The 21006-nt window shown below is 42.7% G+C and overlaps 5 protein-coding genes across 11 annotated transcripts in view; 1 reads left to right on the top strand and 4 right to left on the bottom strand.

The window, feature by feature from the left end:
• Window positions 1-774, bottom strand: part of LOC108244147 (mitogen-activated protein kinase kinase kinase kinase 4) — a 31708-nt gene extending 30934 nt beyond the window's left edge. For 6 of the 7 annotated variants that reach the window (XM_017430055.3, XM_017430056.3, XM_017430058.3 and 3 more), the window contains exons 1-2: window positions 502-774; window positions 87-152 (exon numbers count right to left, since the gene is read on the bottom strand). In XM_017430055.3, the coding sequence (XP_017285544.1) occupies window positions 87-152; window positions 502-558 (123 nt within the window). In that variant the 5' untranslated portion in view covers window positions 559-774. The remainder of the gene's footprint in view (window positions 1-86; window positions 153-501) is intronic. The other variant, XM_017430060.3, reaches the window with a different exon arrangement.
• Window positions 775-3573: 2799 nt separating this feature from the next.
• On the bottom strand, window positions 3574-6402 carry chst10 (carbohydrate sulfotransferase 10). The gene is made up of 6 exons (XM_017430047.2): window positions 6267-6402; window positions 5887-6013; window positions 5489-5595; window positions 5155-5380; window positions 4967-5072; window positions 3574-4603 (listed from the first exon to the last, which is right to left on the bottom strand). The coding sequence occupies exons 2-6, from the start codon at window positions 5978-5980 to the stop codon at window positions 4051-4053; spliced, it is 1086 nt and encodes a 361-aa protein (XP_017285536.1). The 5' UTR covers window positions 5981-6013; window positions 6267-6402; the 3' UTR covers window positions 3574-4050.
• Window positions 6403-12984: 6582 nt separating this feature from the next.
• On the bottom strand, window positions 12985-13947 carry rpl31 (ribosomal protein L31). The gene is given in 5 exon segments (XM_017430052.3): window positions 12985-13057; window positions 13150-13262; window positions 13718-13806; window positions 13809-13843; window positions 13932-13947. Coding segments are annotated over 5 exon segments (285 nt in total). The 3' UTR covers window positions 12985-13025.
• A 928-nt stretch (window positions 13948-14875) lies between these two features.
• unc50 (unc-50 homolog (C. elegans)) lies at window positions 14876-17531 on the bottom strand. Its single transcript, XM_017430094.3, has 6 exons — window positions 17419-17531; window positions 16478-16749; window positions 16260-16380; window positions 16026-16165; window positions 15833-15940; window positions 14876-15742 (listed from the first exon to the last, which is right to left on the bottom strand). The coding sequence occupies exons 2-6, from the start codon at window positions 16743-16745 to the stop codon at window positions 15606-15608; spliced, it is 774 nt and encodes a 257-aa protein (XP_017285583.1). The 5' UTR covers window positions 16746-16749; window positions 17419-17531; the 3' UTR covers window positions 14876-15605.
• Window positions 17532-17710: 179 nt separating this feature from the next.
• Window positions 17711-21006, top strand: part of ndufs1 (NADH:ubiquinone oxidoreductase core subunit S1) — an 8066-nt gene continuing 4770 nt past the window's right edge. The window contains exons 1-9 of the mRNA XM_017430093.3: window positions 17711-17856; window positions 18739-18815; window positions 19418-19509; window positions 19734-19841; window positions 19923-19999; window positions 20077-20158; window positions 20238-20368; window positions 20461-20646; window positions 20736-20870. Of these exons, the coding sequence (XP_017285582.1) occupies window positions 18743-18815; window positions 19418-19509; window positions 19734-19841; window positions 19923-19999; window positions 20077-20158; window positions 20238-20368; window positions 20461-20646; window positions 20736-20870 (884 nt within the window). The 5' untranslated portion in view covers window positions 17711-17856; window positions 18739-18742. The remainder of the gene's footprint in view (window positions 17857-18738; window positions 18816-19417; window positions 19510-19733; window positions 19842-19922; window positions 20000-20076; window positions 20159-20237; window positions 20369-20460; window positions 20647-20735; window positions 20871-21006) is intronic.

Below are 21006 nucleotides of genomic sequence, written 5' to 3'. Positions count from 1 at the left end.
TTTTTTTGGGGGGGGGGGGGGGGGGGGGCATTGCTTTGCTTTTAATGTGAAAACAAAACGGGCCATGCTCTGCGCCTCCAACCAACCTTGTATACTTGTCCATAGGTGCCATTTCCAACAACCTCCACCAGCTCAAATATCCCAGCTGGGTCCTGAAATGAGAGAGAAAAAGAGGGCGAAGTGATTAGGCTGAAAGTCGTGTTAGTTTTAAAACATATATATATTAGTAATGTCCACTGCAAGCCAGCTGTTGCGCCCTGGTCTCCCCTACATGCCAAATGCATCTCGAACAAAGGAAAAGCAGACACTGGCAACACCTCGCTGTGCCTTAACGGTCATTTTCAACACTTTATTTCCGACATTTGGGAACACTGAAAAACAGGCTGAAAGTTGCGAGCATTAGCCAGCCTAAAGGGGGACGTTTTGCCTTAAGACGTTGAATAAAAGACGGCAAAAAAAGCAGAAAGAAAAACACGTCGGCTCACGTCGGCAACCACTCACTCGCAATGAAGCCAAGTCTATGTCTACTAGACTTTTAGCTGGAGAGTCGTTCGCCATCTTTCAAATAAAAGCCGGGCTTTTCTTCGACTTCGCGAAAAATGGTCGCTGTATCATTTGCGTGGGTTCCCGGTGGTGGATTAAACTGAGGGCGCCGGGTATTCCCTTCCACGGAATCCGCTCTTCGGCAGTAAAAAACGCTCGGGTCCAGCTACTCCATGTTGAGGTGGCAGCGGGATCCCTGTTCTCTTCGCTTCCCTCACAGACCTTCTACTGTTGTCAAGCCTACGGAAAATCTCTCCCTTCCGGCTGGCTGTTTCAACATAAAAGCCCCATTTCCGGTCGTCGAAATTGAACCTGCTCCGAACGAAGAATGACAGTAATACAACAATAAAACATAAAATTAAACATATAGACTCTGTTTTTCCTTGCTTCAGGTGATGTAGCATTGTGTTTGGATGTATAAAATTTAGCTTCCGAGAGCCAAAGTTTGTTTAAAACAAGTGGCCACACATTCAACTGGAAAAAAGCATGCTTACAGGCAGCCATTTTTCTTCATTTTTTAAGAGTTTGCAGCATGTTTGGTCAAAAATATATACAATTTTTTAAAGCATAAATAACTGTTATAATTTTGCATGACTTTACAAACTGGGAAATAAAGCTTCAGGAAATATCTTAGTCAAATCTAATTAAATTTATTACATTCAAATGAATCAGTTAAGCTTGAATTTCCTTATTGAAACTTTGCTTTTCCTTGATATAAGCCATTTTGTTTTCATTACAAGACAAGAAGATCAAGACTGACCTAAGGGTTGCTTATTCACATTTGCTACTTCTCACATTTGTCCCAGTTTGGTTGTTTTGAGCACTAATATCACATCTTATGGTGGTTTATGAATCGTGTGTTTTTCCTGAGGGGGTGGAGGGGTGAAGATAGTTTTGGTCACATTTGTGATACAAAATGTTTGTGAGTCTCCTTCACGTCATTCTTTTATATCCCTAGATTGGTGACAAATACAGCGTTAGGAGAGTCTAACTTTATGCTTCTTGGTTTAATATTACACCAGCAAAATTGGGTCTGTTTTATGCGTTCTTTCTAAGAATGTTTTGAAGCGCTCATGTCTCATTCTCTTTTACACCAAAAGGACAACCATCACAGTGTTCCCTACTTCCTGTCTGCTTCTGTCTGGCTTTACAGTTTGGACTAAAAGCTCCACAAACACAGGAAGCCGGTCCCATACACACATACACAGAGGGAGAATAGGGCTGGGTCCCTGTAAAGCTAGTGATGATAACACACAACCCCTATCTGGCCCACCTAACCCCCATCAGCCAGTGTTTACACAATGCACACAGCAGGTAGGCAGGTGAGACGGAGACAAACAGGACCCCCCACTCTCACACAGCATGTACATGGACACGCTGAGACCTCTTGTCAATATTGATAATGACGGGTGTGGCAGTCTAAACAGTGATGCTGTGTTTGTCTGGTGCACCTGAGCGAAGTCCAGGAGCAAACAAATGAGAGGTTTCGCGGTTCAGGCGTTCGCATTTGAGCATTTCTGATGTGATGGTGTGCATAGCCGACGCGGGGTGGTCCTCCTTGGAGATCTCCGTCTTAATGATAAAAGAGAACAGAGTTGTGGATCAATAAATAAATAAAAAAGGTGAGTTCTTAAAGACCCATCAGCTGTGCTCAAAAAGGTCCACCCACTAAAAACCACACTCAACCTACTGATCTATTTCAACCCCCCTGGCTGTGGTGTGCAAATTCTTCTCAAGCAGTTACAGTTTTAGGTCTATGCTGTACGTCATTGTGAAAGCAGCGAACAGTCACGCTCTGCATGTTTTACAACAAGGTAGGAGACAGCACGCCGATGAAATGTCCAAACTGATCTGTTGCTTAAACACACTTTGACTTGACATGCAAATAAAAAGACTGGATGAACCAGTCAGGCAGCAGGAGATGGGAAACCTGGCTCGGGGGGGACATATGTAAAAGCGAAAACAAACTCTCTCTAAACCAAATCACACCTATATGTTATGAAACGCGTTTGGGATCTTTGGGCACTGATAACACAAATGGTGTTAAAACTCTGCAGCTTGTGGCATGTCTACTGCAGATGCATTTCTAGGTTGTGTTTGTTTTTCCTCGATACCTGCAGGACAAAAGCGAAAATACCATCTGAAGGCATTTAGGTCAAGGGTTCAACCAGGTTTGTGGCTGATTTCTTCTAGTCACATTTTTAATGTGTTGCTGCCACCTTGTGGATGCTCAAAGTCCCTGCAAAGGATGGCCAACAGTGTGGCCAAATCATTTATTAATGCTGATTTTCTTGTTTGTCACCTCTTTAATGGCCACTTTGGCTGCATGTTTAAGTCATTTCATTAGGTTACCTTCTATTTTCCCCCATTCCTTTCTCCTCCCCGAGATTTCCCCAACATTCTTGATGATTGCAGGATTTCAAGAGCAGCCGAGGCTTCCAAAACACGAACAAAGGAGGAAATGCTGCAGACAAATTAGATGTAAATCCCTTATTTTAGACACTGAAGCTGATCCAGAATCAGTGGGGGGGTGGGGTGGGGGAGAGAAATACTTTAAACCCCTGGGCGATGACAGGGAAACCTTTCATGGCTGCTGAAGAGAAGCAGTTTAAAAAAAAAATCAGTCAAAATAAAGAGCAAGACATGTTAGATTGTTGTGACAAATAAATGCTTTGCCGCTGAATCCAGAAGAACCAATATCATTCATAAAAACACCTGAAAAAGGCTTTAAATGCTGTTTTAGTAAACCACACAAAAGAATCAATATACATTTATTAAAACTAGTGTTATTATTAACCACCATGAAACCATTTGCTCCACTCCAAGTTACATTATAAATAGCAACATGTAGTATATAAATCCCAAACCCCAAGTTAAGAACATTCACATATTAACAGTTTTGGTACAAAAATTTACCTTTTGAAATTCAACGAGTTCCGTCAGTAGCATTGTTGGCTGCACAAACTGAGCCTTCTATTTTGTTTGCTTTCACTAACAGGAGATCCAGAGCAGCTTCAAAAGGTCTCCATGTTACCATTTTATCAGTACATCTGTAAAGCAATTCACTCTCCTCACGAGGTATCGACGTGCCTCGCGTGAAGCAAAAACGATAAAAAAGTTAATACTTCTCTATAGCTTCTAAAAACATCCATGAAAAATGTTTAGTTGTAACAATTGAAACTGGAGAACCAGACAGTGCAATAAGATCGCTACATAAAGGGGTTACAGAGGCTAAGTAGGTCATGAACAATAAATACTGATGGTAAATGTGTTCTTCTGTTGACTTAAACCTGTATTTGAAGTTAATATTGACCCATTACCTCCAGTTTCATCAAGAAAAAAATACTCTTCAGCTCAAAAATATGACCTCTTTAGCAGCACTTTCAGTTATTCAAAGTAGCTTAAAAAATGGCAGGATTTAAACTGCCAGATTTATAGTACGCAATGACCTCAAGTTTTTTTTTTAATATATATGAAAATATGTCCGTTTAATCCATGTGAAAGGTGTTAATTCAGTAAAAAGTCCGGGCTTGGGTATCCAAATAGGCGGAAGTCGCCCTGGTAACGTGCAAAGAGTCGTCTGACGTCCCGTCTGCTTATGCCGGAGAAGTAGTGCTCCACCTTGGTCCGGTTGTAGCGAGTGATGCCCGGGGGGATGGGCGGATACGACACCAGCCGATCGATCCCCGCCGTCCTGAGGATGTGGAGGGCATCCTGCTCCAGAGTCTCGTGGTGCCCGACCACGCTGTACCGGATCTCGCAGGGCGCGCACAGCTCTGCGTACGTCACCCAGTGGATGACGTGCTCACCAAACTGCCGGTCCATGCGCCGGCGGCCCTCCGCATCGCCCAAGTAGCGGACAAAGTCCTCAAAGCGCAGGCCAGAGGCCACGAGGTCGCTTTCGCGGTGGCTCTTGCGGTATTTTTGGATGATGGCAGGAGCGATGTCGTGCTTGTACCACGGCTCAAAGCGGGGGTTCTTTACAAATTTGTCCTTGAAGGCAGAAATCAGCCGCTCAAAGGGATCTCTCACGATGAAAAACTTGAAGTAAGTGCTTAATCTGTTGAGGTGCAAAACAAGGATTTATGAGTCAACAAGGACTTCTGAGCACTTCAAAAGATATTCCTTGTCAGGGATGGTATTATACCCTCTTTTAAAATGATTAGGCATAATTTTTAATCACACACTGCCAAAAAGCGGACAGTAATGTTTTTGCCAAGGTCTGTGTTGTGCATTTGTCTGTCTACAAGCAAAATACCTCATGACTCACTGAATGAATTTTAATGAAACTCTCAGAAAGTAAACACTGAACGTACAGCTCCAACCGGATTAACTTCTGGAGTCAACTCAATTCAAGATGGCCACAGGGCTAAGCAACCTTAGAAAGCACAACTCTAAAATGGTGTCGGGACGCTGCACCAACCTGTGAGTTATTTCCTGTGGCGTGAACGATGAGAGACGAGGTAGGCCGTTCTTTTCGTGGTCATGGACGAGGTTTTCGGGGATCTCCTCCACGCTGGTAAAAACTCCTGCCCACAACAACAAAACACTCTAATTTAATTTTAATCACCTACGAAAACATAATTTGAGCACCGTCCAAACCATACTCACCATTGAGTGCGATGAGCACCTTCTTCCACTGTGTGTTGCCCACTTTAGGCGTCTGGCAGAACAGGATCTTGTGTTTGTCGCACACAAACATACGGTCGAGGACAAACTTGCTGATAGGTACGTGAGTCAGATTCCTCAGGCTGCTGTTTTTACACACGGTGGACAGCAGCTCGAGCCGCTGCTCCACGACTGCCTGCCAATCCGCCACTGTGGGCACCACTGAGGCCTGAAACAAACAAACAAAGACCGCTTATTTGAACGAGCTCTCCCGTTAGCAGACGGATCAAAGTGATTCGTGTTGAAAAATGTACAAATCTTATAAGTAAATACTTACCTGATGCGATGGCGTTGGGTCTTGTTTTTCTTGTCTGAACCCAGGAATGGGTTTTACCACATTGGACCCTGCCACTGTTAAACTCTGACCTGATCTCTCCCCATAATCTGAGATTACAAGAGTCAGGTTAGTTCACATTTCAGACAGAACTGACAACACATAACACTTGTTTTCATCCATCAGCTCAGACAAATTACCTCAAAAGTCCCAAGTAAGTGAAATGTAATGTAAAGTCTAATGTTATAATCTGGCAACAACTAGCTCCAATTACGATTTTAAGCACTTGAAGATCCAAAAAGTAAAAGCATTTCAACACAACACCTTTCCTTCTGGAGTCCTATGTACAGTGGTTAGCTCTTAATGGTTATAACTTGTGTTATGTCAAGTTTTTTTTTTACCATCTCCGGCTCTGAAGGTGATGAACTTGCTGATGAATATCAGGATGAGCAGGACCCAGCCGCAAGCCCCGAGGAGCAGCCAGTGATGCCGCATGTTTTTCCATGGAAACCAGGAGAGAAGCTCCCACTTGGACACATTTAAAAACAGCGTTAAAATGCAACACACAGCAAGACACGTTGCAAACACGACATTTGACAACCGGAAGGGTCAACACTGGCGAGCAACGAACTCTGCTAATTAAGGCTACTAGCTTATTTGGATGTAGCTGCTGTTAGCCAGCCTCGCCTGTCCCTCCGGTGCGGACGTGAGATTTTCCCCGGTGACGTTCATCGACATACGATAAAACAGACACAGCGCCCGGCTGAGCACTTCATCTTACCTTCTCGGTGGATTATAACCCCTCCTCAGAGCCGCACAAACCGTGGAGCAGCTATGGGACCCGTCCGGAGATGCTGCTGCTTCTTCTTCGTCGGTTTATTGTCGGTTGACAAACCCGTCTGAGGTGCATTACCGCCACCAACTGGACAGGAGTGTGGCTAAAGCGATTACAATTCGGTCAATTAAACTAATTTCCTTTAAAAAATTAAATAATTTTACAGTATGTGTTGGCTGATTTATCCCCCAAGAGACATGGCAATGTGAAGTCCTGTTTTTCTGCTTTCTTAATGATTGAAAAATGCTACGTTTTGTACTAATATAGCGCCTTTCTAGCCAATCGGGCTACTCAAATTGCTTTATAACACAACATGTGCCTTCATTTGTCCAAACACACACATATTCATGCAGCCAGTGACCTATATTTTAGTATTTATTTATAATTTCATAATTTTATTTTTAGTAGCCTATATACGTCATTGCATGCAGCGCTCTAATTAACCGAGGTTAGCTTAGCTTTAGCATCTCCAAACTTACAGATGTTCCAAAAAAAAAAAAAACATGATTGTTTCTGCGAAAATTAGTGACGTCAATTAGTGACGTAATTTGTATCAAAGGCTTTTTTTGCCTTTATGACGTCACTCGCTTTTATTCCATTACAGAATTAAATCTCTTTGAGTTATACCAGTCAGTGAAATTTCTCTGAAAGGATCCCTTGCTCTCTCTGTTATTTTCTGCGGCTGAACAAATTTCTGTTTGTATCTCAAAAGCATTCGCTTACCAACGACATTTCCAGTCATTGTTAAGCACATCTTAATAGATATCACTAAGTCTTACATCATTTCATCTGCAAAAATACATTTCCTGGCTCTTCCAACCATCCAGACACTGCAAATGGCCACCAACTTTGAAATAGTCACACAAGATCGTCGAGAAGACCCTGTGTCCCCGAATGTAGAGATAGGAATGATTATAGCTGTGAATTCAGGTATTTACAAAGTAAAAGACATCCTGAGGTACACAAAGTATGGAGAAGTTGCCTTGTGCGAAAAGGCAGGTACGAATGAACTGTATATCATTAGGTTCTATCGAAAAAAGTATTATCACGTAGCTGAAAAACAAATTAATATATTTAGTATTCTAAAAAATGCTGAGGCAGACAGTTTCATCCAGTTTATCGAAAGTTTTATATATAAGGCATGGTTCTGCGTAGTTTTTGAAAAACTAGTTATGAATTTTGGGGATTTTATGAGCAACAGATATTGGACTCCCCTCCAGCTTTCGGAGATCAGAGCAATTGCTCAGCACATGTTATTAGCTGCCAAAGCTTTGGAATCTGCCCACATTACTCACGGAAATATAAACCCAGAGAGTCTTATGATAGCTGATTGCAATTCTGAACATTTTAAAGTTAAATTGGTCAATTTCGAGGCTGCCTATTTGACATCCAGGCTGTCAGAGGTGGATGTTCCTCAGAGCTGTGGCTTCACCCCTCCGGAGGTATTTCTGGATGCGCCTCTGGGTAAAGGGTTCCACGTCTGGAGCATCGGTTGTATCCTTGCGTCCATCTTTCTGGGTACGTCTCTGTTTCCCACAGACTGTGAATATAACTACATGAACGCGATTATGAAACTGAGCGGGCCGCCAAACAGCTGCGTCCTGGACAGTGGATGTGGTGTTCGCCGTTTTTTCACGCTTTACCAGAGCGAAGGCGAGCGCGTTTGGAAATTTAAGAGTCCAGCTGAATATAAAAAGGCCACGGGAAAGATTATTGACGAGAGACAGTATTATCCTGACCACATTCAGTCTCTTGATGATTTATTGAAAACTGCCTCAGACTTGGAGGATAATTTTGTACTCCAAGCATTTACTGACTTTCTGAAGCGGATGTTACAGGTTAATCCATCTGACCGCATACTCCCAAAAGACGCACTAAATCACGAATTTATGACAATGGACAAGCAATCTTTGATAAGAGCTTATAATGTGTCGCAAGTTAATGATATGAGTTCAGAAAGTTATACAGATAGACCAATTTCTTTTGCTTCTCCATCTGAATATTCAGATGAGCTTTCATCCACAAGCTCTTTTGATCAAGACTCCCAACTAAGAAATTTGATAGACGAAATGGCGGAAGGACTCGTTATTTGTAACGAAACGGACATGTACAGCATTGAAAAGTTCCTCGGACAAGGGAAATCCTTGTCCGAGGAACTTTTCAATGCTGTACATGTCAACATCAACATCAACAACTCCCATCCTTGTCCCGCTATGGCGCCACCTGCCAGTAACAAGTCTGATGAAGAAAACAGCCAAGTTTCAGATGACTCTGAGTCAAGGAATCTGTTAAATGAAATAGTGGAAGGAGTCAATATTTGTAACAAATCGGACGTTTACATTGTCGAAAAACTCCTCGGACAAGGAGCATACGGATTAGTGGCAAAATGCCGAAAAAACGCCACAGATCAGGCGGTCGCTCTCAAGGTTATGGCAAAAGCAGATGCCTATTCGGCTATTAAAGAATTGCAAGCAATAAAACATCTAAGAAAATTTGACCCTGACAAAATCAACGTAATGCACTGCTTTGACTGGTTCAGGCATCAGGACTATTACTGCTTCACTTTTGAATTGCTCGACAGAAGCCTGTTTGATTTCATGGAACAAAGAAACTGGTCACCTCTGAGAGTGTCAGAGATCAGGACGATCGCCAAGCAAATGTTTGTCTCTCTCTCAGCGCTAAAGGAGCTTGGACTGACCCATGCTGACATTAAAATTGACAACATAATGTTAGTGAACCATGCCGCCACGCCCTTTAGAGTTAAATTAATTGATTTCGGGTTTTGTCATTTAACATCCGACTTATCAGAGTTTGACTTATTTCAGGCTCCAGGTTACAGAGCCCCTGAGGTCTACCTGGGATACCCACCAAACGAAGGTGTGGACATGTGGGGTCTTGCCTGTACATTGGCTGAGCTTTATATTAGTCTAAATTTGTTTCCAGGGGATTCAGAATATGAAATCATGAAACTAATACTAAATCTTCTCGGTCAGCCTGACAATGAAATGCTTAATAGGGGGTGCAGAGTCAGACAATACTTCACGCTTGACCAGACAGAATCTGGACCTTCTTGGAGGTTTAAGACTTTAAAGGAATACGAAGAAGAGTCTGGAGAGAAAATCAAGGAAAAAAATGACGCCTGTGAAAGTTTACAATCTTTGGACGATCTGCTAAAAAAGGAGATATCCTCTATCGGCAATGTTTATGAACTACATGATTTACAGGAATTCGTAGAACTTCTCAAAAGGATGCTAACTATGAACCCTGGAGACCGCATTCTCCCAGAAGATGCTTTAAACCACAACTTCATCACAATGAAGCATCTTCCTGCCATCAGCAATAACCCCTACGTTAAAGAGGCCTTAAAAATAATGTCCCAACCCAGAGACTCAGGAGATGAACCAATGAACTGTGAAACTACAAAGCCCTCCCATCCTGGTCCCACTACGGCGCCACCTGCCAGGAACAAGTCAGATGTCCTCTGTGTGGCTGAAAAACAGCAGAAGGAATTAGTAGAAAGTATCACAAAGGAAGCCCCACTTGTTGAGGTGAAACAGAAAAAACCCTTCAGGAATCTCAGAAAACGTCTTGCCAGTTTTTTTAATCTACATCACATCCTGTCGTAGGGAATGACAGCAGGACCCTGAAGGACATGATTTAATCTGGCTGTAATCGATCATGTACCTAAAAATACAAAACAAAGAAAAAAAAAAAACAAATAAAAAAATTATTTAAAAAAAACAGGGCTGCACAGTGGAGTTTGCGTCTTCTCCCTGTGCATGTCGGGGTTTACTCCGGGAAGCTCCGGTTCTCCCCACTGGAACAATCCAAAAACATAAAAATCAAATAAATTGGTGATTTTAACATTTTAAATGACATTGCCACTAAACTTACTCAACTACCCTCAGCCCCAAACTTCAAAAATCAGATCCCCCCCATCCCCCCAAATTCTAAATTCTACAAAGGAACATCTACAAAAAATAATCCTCTCCGCTGAATTGCCACCTTAACGTGGTGGAGGGGTTTGAGTACCTCTGTGATCCTAGGGATGATGTTGCCTAAGGAGTCAGCCCCTGGTAGGGTCTCCCACGGCAGATTAGCCTCAGGTGAGGGGTCAGACTAAGAGCAATTCAAAGATCTTGATGAAGGACAACAGAAAAAAGGTTATACGGTACCAGGTACCCAGCACCTGATACACACCTGGCACTGGGTATGCACCAGTTACTTACCTGCACCAGGTTCATACGTGGCACTAGGTACTCCCTAGGTATTTACCAGGTACCCATCTAGTACCCGATACATACCTGGCACTGGGTATTCACAGGGTATTTTCCTAGTACCAGGTTCATACCTCTCACCAGGTAGTCATCAGATAAGTACCTGATGAGTAGCCAGTGCCAGGTAAGTATCTGTTCGGTACTTGGTGCCAGGTATGAATCTGGTGCTAGGTAAGTTCCTGGCAACTACCTGGTGACCACCAAGCGCCATGTAAGCATTGACTTTTTTCTCGTTTGTAATCATCACATTGATAAGGTCCCCGTTGAGACTTCCTCATGGTTCCTCATCTACAAGCAGAGATGTTCACCCCGCAACTGACAAACATAAATCTGTTTTTGGAATATTGGTTTCAAATTAACATCATATGGGTGGACCAGTTATTCAACAGTCAGGGTCTTTTTGCTCACCCGTGATGAATTTCTTGGAAATTACAATCTCCCCCGTTAACTCCAGCAGAGACGAGGAGGGGCTTGGAGCTGCCCCCCCCATAGGGTGTCCGTTTGCATTTCAAGAACCAGAAGAGGCTTACCTGTCCATCTCCGGCGGATACACCAGTGGCGGAAAACCTGTCCACCTGGTCATCCTGTAAATAACAGATTTATAAGAGCCCAGTTTGTTTGTTTTTTTAATTTCCACACTGTAACAGGTTTGTGGATGGGATGCCATGGGGAAAAGGTGTGGCCTCTACTGAACAGGTATCTGATTACAAATAAAACTAAGCTGCTGTTCACCTGTTTTCATATTTAACGTATTGTCTTATCGTGGGAGAATGTTGTTGGAACCCATACAAATAAAAACCTCAAATCTGACTGTCAGAAATCTATTATTATTGTCAAAATGTCACACTAATTGTGGCAAAACCTCTGGAAGGAAACCGCGCTCTGCTGTTCTTCATAATAAGGTCAAATTCTACACTCAGACGATAAAAAGCTTGTTAAAAATCATTGAGAAATGTACTTGCAGCCCACCAGCATCTCCTTCTCTTTCCTTCACGTCGAGCAGCAGTTTCTTATTAAATATTACATACAGATCTTTCATATGCTCTTATGTATCACAATGCTGTTCTCAACTACTGTACTTGTAATGTAAATGATTAAATAATAAACAGAATTATTAAAAGAAATCAAAGAAAATTCGCAACAGACTGGGCTCTTGCACTGTGGAACATATCCTCTTCCTAAATAAGTTTCGACATGATCTCACAGTAAACATAACCGGGTAATTACGTAAGAGGCATGGATAAAATTCCAAACTGGTCCTATGTTGTACATTAGGTGGGATTTCTGCTCTTTATTCTTTTGGAAACAAGATGTCGCCCAGCAGGACTGTGTTGAGGTTTTGAGTACTGAACCCTTTTTCGCAACAAGCTGAATTCGGCCATCACTACAGTTTACTCAACGCTGAACGACGCCTTCGAAGCTGCAGTTATTTACTTCCGACGCCATTTATTAGCAGCAACATCTGCTAATGAAACACGCAGCGACCACGTAGTGGGGGCATCATCGCAAATTTAATTTTACCTGCTCTTAAGGCTGATTTTTACCAAAGTGACGTGATTGTCTTGGATATGTTGATAGCATTTGATGCAAACCTTTTAAACTGTGCAATAAAACAAGCCAAGGAAATTACATTTTAAGGTGTTCAGGTAACAGCTGTCATCGTAAATAAAACATCTGGAAACTCGCTGACACCGTTTTATGATTTTTATGCTCATTTAAACTAATTAGATGTGAAAGTTAGCTTTGCCATCCATCTCGTGAAGATTAATCAGGACCTGCTGTTTCATGAGAGTCTAGATGTTTAAGAAAATATTTTTAAGCAGCCTTGAAGTCCTCCCCCGTCATCAAAAAAGAAAAGAAAAAAAGAAGCAGTTCTGACTGCACTTTATGCCTGCACAGGAACTCTTGGGGTAATATAAAATGCACATTGTTGATTTGGTTTAAATTTGTTTTCTTAAATAATACAAAATAAAATCTCCACAAAAGCTTATTTTTACACATTTCACTTTAAAGGGACCAACATTTTCTTTGTCTTGTCTTGTGTAATTTTGTTCCTGGATTTTTTGTATAACTTTACTCATTTTCAATCCTCTAATAGATCTTGGCCATTTTTTTAAATTATCAGTATAAAATAGTTCCTAATTTCAAGGGATGAATCAGTGTTGTGATTACATTTAGGCAACAAATTCCAAAACCCAAATTAAAAAAAGAACGCATTTAAAATCAGACAAATTTCTGACTTTGAACCATGAAGTCTAAAATTATACTGAAGACCCCTTTAAAAACTAACAAGACGACAAATCCTTATGAGTTATCTTTTCTTAGACAAAACCCGAACTAAAGATTTGAATATGTCTGAAAAACAGAAATAGATGCAGGACAAGAGCTTCTTTTATTTCCATTTATTCCACTTGCAGAGGGGACAAATTTAGTTTTCATCTACATTGACAGTCTGCAGGCCTGTTGGGGAAAACAAAAAGAAAAGAATAAAAATAATGAAAGACGTTTATTGCTTCTACAAATGCTTGACGCTGGGTGAGCAGCTTGTTTACCTTTGCACGTGGTGACAGGAACGTATGTGACCAGGGTGTACAGTTTGTTGGGAGAATCCTCGTCCTCGTTACGCTTCCTGGACAGACGGACGCGCATCCTGTACGGCACGTTCCTGGAAAACGACGGTTACGGACGATTAAACCCCAAAGAAATAACACACACACGTTTACGGCTGAACAAATGGTTTGAATCTTAAGCTGTGCTGGAGCGCACTTAAATAATGAACATCTGCTCCTGCTTTAAATGCAAATAAATGTATTTTGCAACATTTAGCATTACAATCACTTTTTTTTAAATTAAAGCTTAATTTTTCCACGATAAAGTCTGTACACAGAGCTGTTTGTACAGACGAAATAACAATAAAAAAATGTCCTGAAGCAGGCAGCACCACTAAAAAGGCTGCAGTCATTAATTAAAGTACTACACACTAAACAAAAGAAGTACATGTAACTATTTAAGTGATGATAGGAATTAAAAAAAGGGGACATTTTCTGATGTTTTAGTTCAGCGTTGAGCTTTCCCCAGTATAATCAGCGTTCCTAAAATCCAAATAAACCACGCTCTGACCTGACGCCTTTGCTCCACACTGCCTTGTTGAGGCGAGTGTCGATGCGAACGTCGGGAGTTCCCATCTCCTTCATGGCGAACTTGCGGATCTCCTTGATGGCGCGGGGAGCCCTTTTCTTGAAACCTCTGCAAAGACACCCAGGGTAAATTATAATATGTAAATTATTTTAATAGCTCAAACCCACATGTTTGGAAAACAACTTGTTTTGTTCACTTGTCATTTGGAGCATCTCCACTAGGTGTCACCATAATCCCACATGACAGAAAACCCTGTTTTATATTTAATTTTAATATAAGGAGTTTCACATTAATGCATACTTCATAACATGTTTCCTAAATTCTTATTAGACTCAAAATCAAAATGTTTAAGGAGAAACACTCTGAGAGATTATCTCTTTAATCCCATTAAAGCAAAAAAGATTCAATTAGTGTCAAAGCTTCTCCATCTTCCGATTCCACCAACAGATTTCCGCTTGTGTGAATATATTTTAATCAAAATTGTAAATTCTAGTGTTTAAAAAAGAAAACAATGATTAAGGAATGTTTATTTTGAACTTATATGATCCAAATACAATGAGTTCAAGCTTGGAAGTGAGAAAGAAACCGCATATTTTACATTTTTTTTATCAAGAATTTTCTTTTTTTCCCCCAGTTTTCCAGTTACATTCCTGTCTGTGAAAATGTCTGCTGAAGAAAATCAACTGTTTAGGTCAAATATTAAAAAAACAAAACAAATTTGAGTAACAAGAAATAATATATATATCGTGTTTACTGCCTGCCACAGGAAGTCGAAGGCAGACGATATATGCTTTTGCAAAATATCTCTGGAAACAGTGGACTAAAAGAAATCATTAACTACCACTTTTGGAGACAACCAGATCCAAGATGGCTGCCACAGCCACAAAAATGGCTCTAACTCAGTCAGTTTCATAGGTATTTAGCTAAAACCTGAAATGGTAGAACACCATATTGAGCGTGACGTCTCCATATCGCCGGATATCCTCCCGATGTTCGACCAAAACAGTTGGAAGATGATCCAAGTCTGAAACTCTAGCATGGAAGGCAGCGGGCGACACATCCCTTCAAGGCACGATTGCTCTGTAACTTTCAACACCATCCCCATCTCTTCCTTACGCATAGAGAAGACAAAACATGAAGCCGAATCAGACATTTTATTCGCATTTCTTTTCCATCTCATTCATTTCCAAAGTCGTAAAAACGTTACCCCGGCTGTAAAGGTGCCCCCGCTTCTAACAAGCATCATTTCCCCGTCGCGTTAAAAAAGGAACGATGATGCAAAAACAACATGAAGGGACACGAGGAATCCGCTACTGGGAGATTTAACCCCTAACTGGAAAAGCAAGAGGAAACCATGGGTATGTTTTCTCTTCCAAAACAACAAAACTGAGGTGCTTTAACTTAATAAAACCCTTTTATTGAAAGTGCTTTGGAATGTACACTATAAAAAAGAAAAAAAAATCAACATCCATCACGTTTCTTCACTTTTTTTTTTCTTCAATGAGCAGGTTTACATCTTCCAGTCCTTTTTTTTTATTTTTTTTAAAGAAAACACAATCAAACCAAACTTATCCTCCTCAGAAATGGATTTTCTGTGTGCATTTTTTTTACAACCCAGGAAAGTATTATGTACAAAGAGAATGATGGATAAAAGTCTCGTCTGTCTCCTTGTTTCTGCAGCTAGTCCAAACACGTCCTCAGCTTACCGACCGGAGATCCAGTTCACCGAAAAACAACTGGATCAGTGGTCAGTCCCGTCCCAGTTCGCTCAGAAGCGGGATTCTTTGCCTCTCTCATGAAAGTCAGAAACAGGATTTCAGGTCGGCTCAGGGGCCCGACGAGCGTCCAACCCAGACACCCCGGGCCGCTTCTATTGGACTCTGTACTTGTAAAACCAGCAGAGGCCCCGGGTGAAGTTCCAGCCCAGCGAGATGGAGAGGATGTAGAGGAGGCCGAGCAGAGCGAACGGGTACAGGAGCACCGCCGTGTTCGTCAAGAAGGGCAGAGCTGCGAGGATCGAAGCACAACGTCACTGCTCACGGGAAAACGTTTCAACTCAACTGACATGGAGCGGGCGGGAATGCGCGTGACACTTACTGTTGTAGCCCAAGAAGGTGATGTAGAGGTAATAACCAATAGCGATCAGCCACAAAGTGTTCCCAACAAAGTAACCCAGGAACCAGTCGGAGTTTATGACCACAACATCTGGAGCAGAAACACAAACAACAACATTGTATTTATCCGCACCAAAGAAATGGTTTCAGCAGACTTTCAGACACAAAACACTCACGGTTAATAAATAAAAGCTGCAGAAAGTGCAGGATGACTAAAAGCGGGTAGAAAGCGTTGAGGTGCACGTCAAACGCGTAGCCCCACTCCACGTCAAAGTTCTTGCTGGGATGCTTCAGCAGATATTTGTTACTGATAAACCTGGGAGGGGAGAATTAAAAGACGGGGGAGAAAAAAAATGGGTCTGGTGTGTTACTGTGAGGCGCTTAACTATTAAAGGAAGCCCCAAACTCACCACATAAGGGTCGATATGAGCAGGCCGACGCCTATGCAGTCAACAAAGACCACCCACAGCAGCAGTTTCAGGGTCTCCACTACTCCCATGTCCAACACCAGACCAAAACCTATTGTGGATACTGCACAAAAAAATAGCAAAATGAACATGGGGATGACCGCGTACGCAACACTTTGCTCACACCGTTAGTTGCTGGGGTGTAACGAGTAGAAGTTTACCACACAGCCAGATGCTGAGGAGGACCAGGAAGGCGGGATCATCCCTGGCCCACTGGTCCTTGGTTTGTTTCCTGTAGTGGAAGTTGCGGTAGACTCTCTGCGGCGACGTGAACAAGTAAAGCATTTGCCACATGGCAAACTCAAAGTCCATCTGCCGGAAGTGCAGCAGCCGCCGCAGGTACTTGTAGCGCTTGGCGCCAGCCGTGTGGCGCGCAGCGTCCCTGGAGCTGGGGGCGCCGTTGCTGTGCTGCGAGGTGGTCGGCAACATGGCGCTGGAATCAGATGTCAAAAAAAAAAAAACAAGATCAGAAATGACATAATGAAACATCTGGAGCTTAATTATTAAAATCAGGCTCATAATCTGATGCTACAACACTTTTAAATGTTATCTCAGAAAGTCTTGTGTTTGAAGCTTATGATTATCTGCAAAATCTACAATAAAATTCCCAGATTTAAAACATTTAAGATCTAAGATGTTATGTATTTTACTTATAGAAGCAATGGTACTTAAATTGGAACTGCTTACATTGTGGTAGTATTTAAAATGTTTGCCAAAAGCCTATAATACCGAGAATAGCTTCAAAAAACAAACATAATAGTTGTAAAGAGGGCACACCCATGTTGTAGTTAGTACTTTAAAATTTAGCTTAAAATTAACACAATGGCAAATACAAAACGCAACGCAACCCGAACAAAGTTAAATTAAGACCTAAAAATCAATCAGTGAAATGTGTTAGCTATAGCCCTATAATACTTTAGCCCTTTATATGCAGTAAATTTTAAACAGTCTTTGTATTTGACGTTGTTTACAAGCAACAGTTAGCTTTATGCTAACGAGACGGATGAAGAGGGCCCGTTTCAGCTTTGTCGACAAAAAAAATACATAGATTTAATCATGACGGTTTACTGGATGCCAAAAAAACATTTTAAAGTAAATTTACCTGCTTCTTTTGTTTATTCCTTCGCGGAAAAGAGCAACAACTCTTCCACCCCCGTCTCTGTAGCTGTTTGCAAACGCTTCCCGAAAGTGCACACGTAGAAACTTGCGGTAGGCGCCCGGTGCATGATGGGATATGTAGTAGGCGCTTTCCATAAGCCAGAAGACGCAAATCGGAGCTTTAATCGTAATATATCATAAAAAAACAATAGCAGTATATGATTTTAGAGTTCCTTTCAACGTGTGAAAACCTTTAATTCGTTTGGAGTCTGTTTAGTTTTCTATAACGTGAATGTAAGCTTTTATTATGAAAAACCAAGGCCTTATTTTGAAAGGAAGCGTGACACCGCGGTGCTTCCGCTAGCGCCATATAGCTGTTTTAATCCGGTGAGTTATCAAACACCGCCGCTGTTTTGGTCGACAGAGGGCCAAATAGCACAAGGTAGGACCCGGCTACCGTGTGTTTGCACAAATTGGCATTTTGTTGGTGTAAAGTAGATTTAAAAATAAAAATAAAGTATCCGAGCGCGTGACTCCGTTTACCTTCCAGCGGCTGTCCGTGTCCTTGACTGTTAGCTGTTAGCTCACGGAGATTAACGCCGCTGACACTGTTTTGTACTGAACAAAATCAAAATATAACCTTTCTGAACATTTAACCTGTTTGTAAATGTTTTAAAGCCGTCCTTAATTTTTGCAGGTTTCTTTAAAAATCTTAACCAATTTGCAGAGGGGCCGCTAACACTTGTTATTGTTGATAGCAACTATGGAGGCTTTGTTTATAAAACTGATTTAAACTCAAAATTATGCTTAAATTTAACACTGCTGTTCTTAGTTAAAACTGTATTAGGTTTACTCTGTTTCCACTTTGAAGCTGTTTTGTTTTTAACTAAATACCCCAGTGAAATTGTAAATACACACTCATATCTTCCTTCATCAATAACTAAAACTATTGAATTGACCACATTTTTTGCTCTTTTCTGGGAAAGTTAAACTTTTTACTAAAGCGGTTGAGGTGCCAACACAGTAAGCTGTGACAGTTTTATCAGTTAGGTTTTATTTCAGATAAAACCCACACACATTCAGGCTTTTATTTTGGTAATATCAGAAGGAGAGTCCTTGTGATTGAAATCAACAAGCTGATCAGGTAAAAAAAAAAAAAAAAGGTAAACAGGTGGGTTAATTGATTATTTTAACCAATTTAATCTATTCTTTGTTGATGTACATTCATGGTAAGTTTGACATTTACTGCCCCGTACACAAACACAACCCGCTGATGGAGCTCGGCGCCTGATTGAAGCTCATCTTGTGTGTTTTTCTCCTGCAGCGTCATGTTGCGACTGCCATCGGTCGGCCGAGCTCTAGCTGGAGCTGCCAAGGGCGGCCTGGCACCTGCGAACCCCGGTAAGAGCCATATTTGTTCAGGTTAATTAAAAAAAACAAAAACATGATAGATGTTTTGCTGATCCTTTGCAGGAAATTACAGGTTTGCACACAGACAGCGGTGACAAAAAAGATACTGATGCAAAAATAATGATGCTAATATTGAAATACTAAAGCTAACAATATTATAAAATGAACTAATGCTTAAAAATATAGTGTGTAACATCACACTAAACCACAGTGGGGGGTACATTTACATTAATTCATTGCTGATTGTAGGGTTTGGTGGCAGCTGGCAGGAAAGAACGTTCAGTTGTTCACCTCAGCCGCCAACAGTAGGCGCTCTGAGGTGCCTGTTGTTGTCCACAATGGCATTCTCACCTCAGCCACCTGCTCAGCCCAGTCCAGAGTTATTAAGATGGCGGAGCTCGCCTTTTCTGTCGGTTGAAATCGTAATTTTTTCCGACATGCGAGCCCCTCCGAAGGACTTCGGATCACACCAGTCCTTACGATGCAGCGTTAACCCTCTGTTTGTAAAACAGGAATGTTCCTGGGTTCATTTATTTATGTTTGAAGGAAGGCGGTCGTTGCATTAAAGTTTTTTTCTTTTACGCGTCTTGCAGCGCGCGTCCCTGCGCGGGCCGCCAGCAACATGGTGGAGGTGTTCGTGGATGGGAAGCCGGTGGAGGTGGAGCCTGGAACCACGGTGCTGCAGGTGAGAGACTTCACGCTGCTTCACTGTGAACCGGAGTTGGGGTTTGAACGCGTCACCTTCATGTTTTACGTTGGGGTTTTGCAGTCTGGCTCCTCGTTTCTTTTATTTGCTTTAAGTTGTTTAAATTCCATGGCTGCAGTCTTATTTTCACACGCTCACGTTATGCTGCGACGTGGTATGTCGTCACTTCGAATCTAAATCCCTTTCTCTTTTTCCTCCTTCAGGCCTGTGAGAAAGCCGGAATTCAGATCCCCAGGTTCTGTTATCACGAGCGCCTATCGGTGGCAGGAAACTGCCGCATGTGTCTCGTTGAGATTGAGAAAGCTCCAAAGGTAAGCGTCTCCCAACAGCCGGCCGAAATCATTCGAACCTGACTCGGAGACACTTCAAGACACAGTTTGTGTTTCTTGCAGCCGGTGGCCGCTTGCGCCATGCCCGTCATGAAAGGCTGGAACATCCTCACTGACTCGGAGAAGACACGCAAAGCCAGGTGCGGACAGCAGATCTCACGCGAACGCCATTTTAAATTTCTGACTGAGCTCAAATAAGCTTGTTGTTTGTTATCAGGGAGGGCGTGATGGAGTTCCTGTTGGCCAACCACCCGTTGGACTGCCCTATTTGTGATCAGGGAGGCGAGTGTGACCTTCAGGTAAGTTCAGACACAGCGTCTCTGATCTGATGGAAAAAGTAACTTCAGTTGTAGCGAGCGCGCGTCGTTTGTTTCTCAGGATCAGTCCATGCAGTTCGGTTCGGACCGCAGCCGCTTCACGGAAGGAAAGAGGGCGGTGGAGGACAAAAACATTGGACCTCTCATCAAAACCATCATGACACGCTGCATCCAGTGCACGCGCTGCGTCCGGTGAGTCTCGAACGCCCCGAGCAGGTCGCCCTTCCCCGTAAAAATCGTTCATGTTCACTAAGAGCTCATCGTCCTCCTGCCCGCCGCCACAGCTTCGCCAGCGAGATTGCCGGAGTGGAAGACCTGGGCACGACGGGACGGGGGAACGACCTTCAGATCGGGACGTACGTGGAGAAGATGTTCATGTCAGAGCTGTCAGGCAACGTCATTGACGTCTGCCCCGTCGGAGCGCTGACCTCCAAGCCGTACGCGTTTACCGCGCGGCCGTGGGAGACCAGGTGGGGCGCAGAATCAGGGCGAAGCTGGTTAAAGAGCCAAGCGCCTTAAAACAAGACGTTAGCTTTTTTTTGTGCTCCGTCTCCCGCAGAAAAACAGAGTCGATCGACGTGTTGGACGCCGTGGGCAGCAACATCGTGGTGAGCACCAGAGCCGGGGAGGTGATGAGGGTGATCCCCAGGCTGCACGAAGACATCAACGAAGAGTGGATCTCCGACAAAACCAGGTGACGCAGAAATCCAACTCATACTCCTACACATAGGCGCCGGAACCACTGGGGCCAGGGGGCCATTGGCCCCCCCACTTTCCGGCCCTGCCAGTGCGCTGCGTGTTCCCACCGGACGGCTGCACAGACTGCACGC

The sequence above is a fragment of the Kryptolebias marmoratus genome, linkage group LG23 (assembly GCF_001649575.2).
Source record: "Kryptolebias marmoratus isolate JLee-2015 linkage group LG23, ASM164957v2, whole genome shotgun sequence".
NCBI lineage: Eukaryota > Metazoa > Chordata > Actinopteri > Cyprinodontiformes > Rivulidae > Kryptolebias > Kryptolebias marmoratus.
This window is presented reverse-complemented; position numbering and strand designations above follow the sequence as displayed.

Bases quoted from the DNA above. Each gene is read 5' to 3' on its own strand.
- chst10 (XM_017430047.2), bottom strand. From the start codon at position 5,980: ATGCGGCATCACTGGCTGCTCCTCGGGGCTTGCGGCTGGGTCCTGCTC. The intron at 5,596-5,886 runs GTAAAAAAAAAA...TTGTAATCTCAG, and splicing joins CACCTTCAGAGCCGGAGATG to ATTATGGGGAGAGATCAGGT. The intron at 4,604-4,966 runs GTTGGTGCAGCG...GCACCTCAACAG, and splicing joins CCACAGGAAATAACTCACAG to ATTAAGCACTTACTTCAAGT.
- unc50 (XM_017430094.3), bottom strand. From the start codon at position 16,745: ATGTTGCCGACCACCTCGCAGCACAGCAACGGCGCCCCCAGCTCCAGG. The intron at 16,166-16,259 runs GTGAGTTTGGGG...CTCCCCTCCCAG, and splicing joins CTCATATCGACCCTTATGTG to GTTTATCAGTAACAAATATC. The intron at 15,743-15,832 runs GTAAGTGTCACG...CGATCCTCGCAG, and splicing joins CACCTTCTTGGGCTACAACA to CTCTGCCCTTCTTGACGAAC.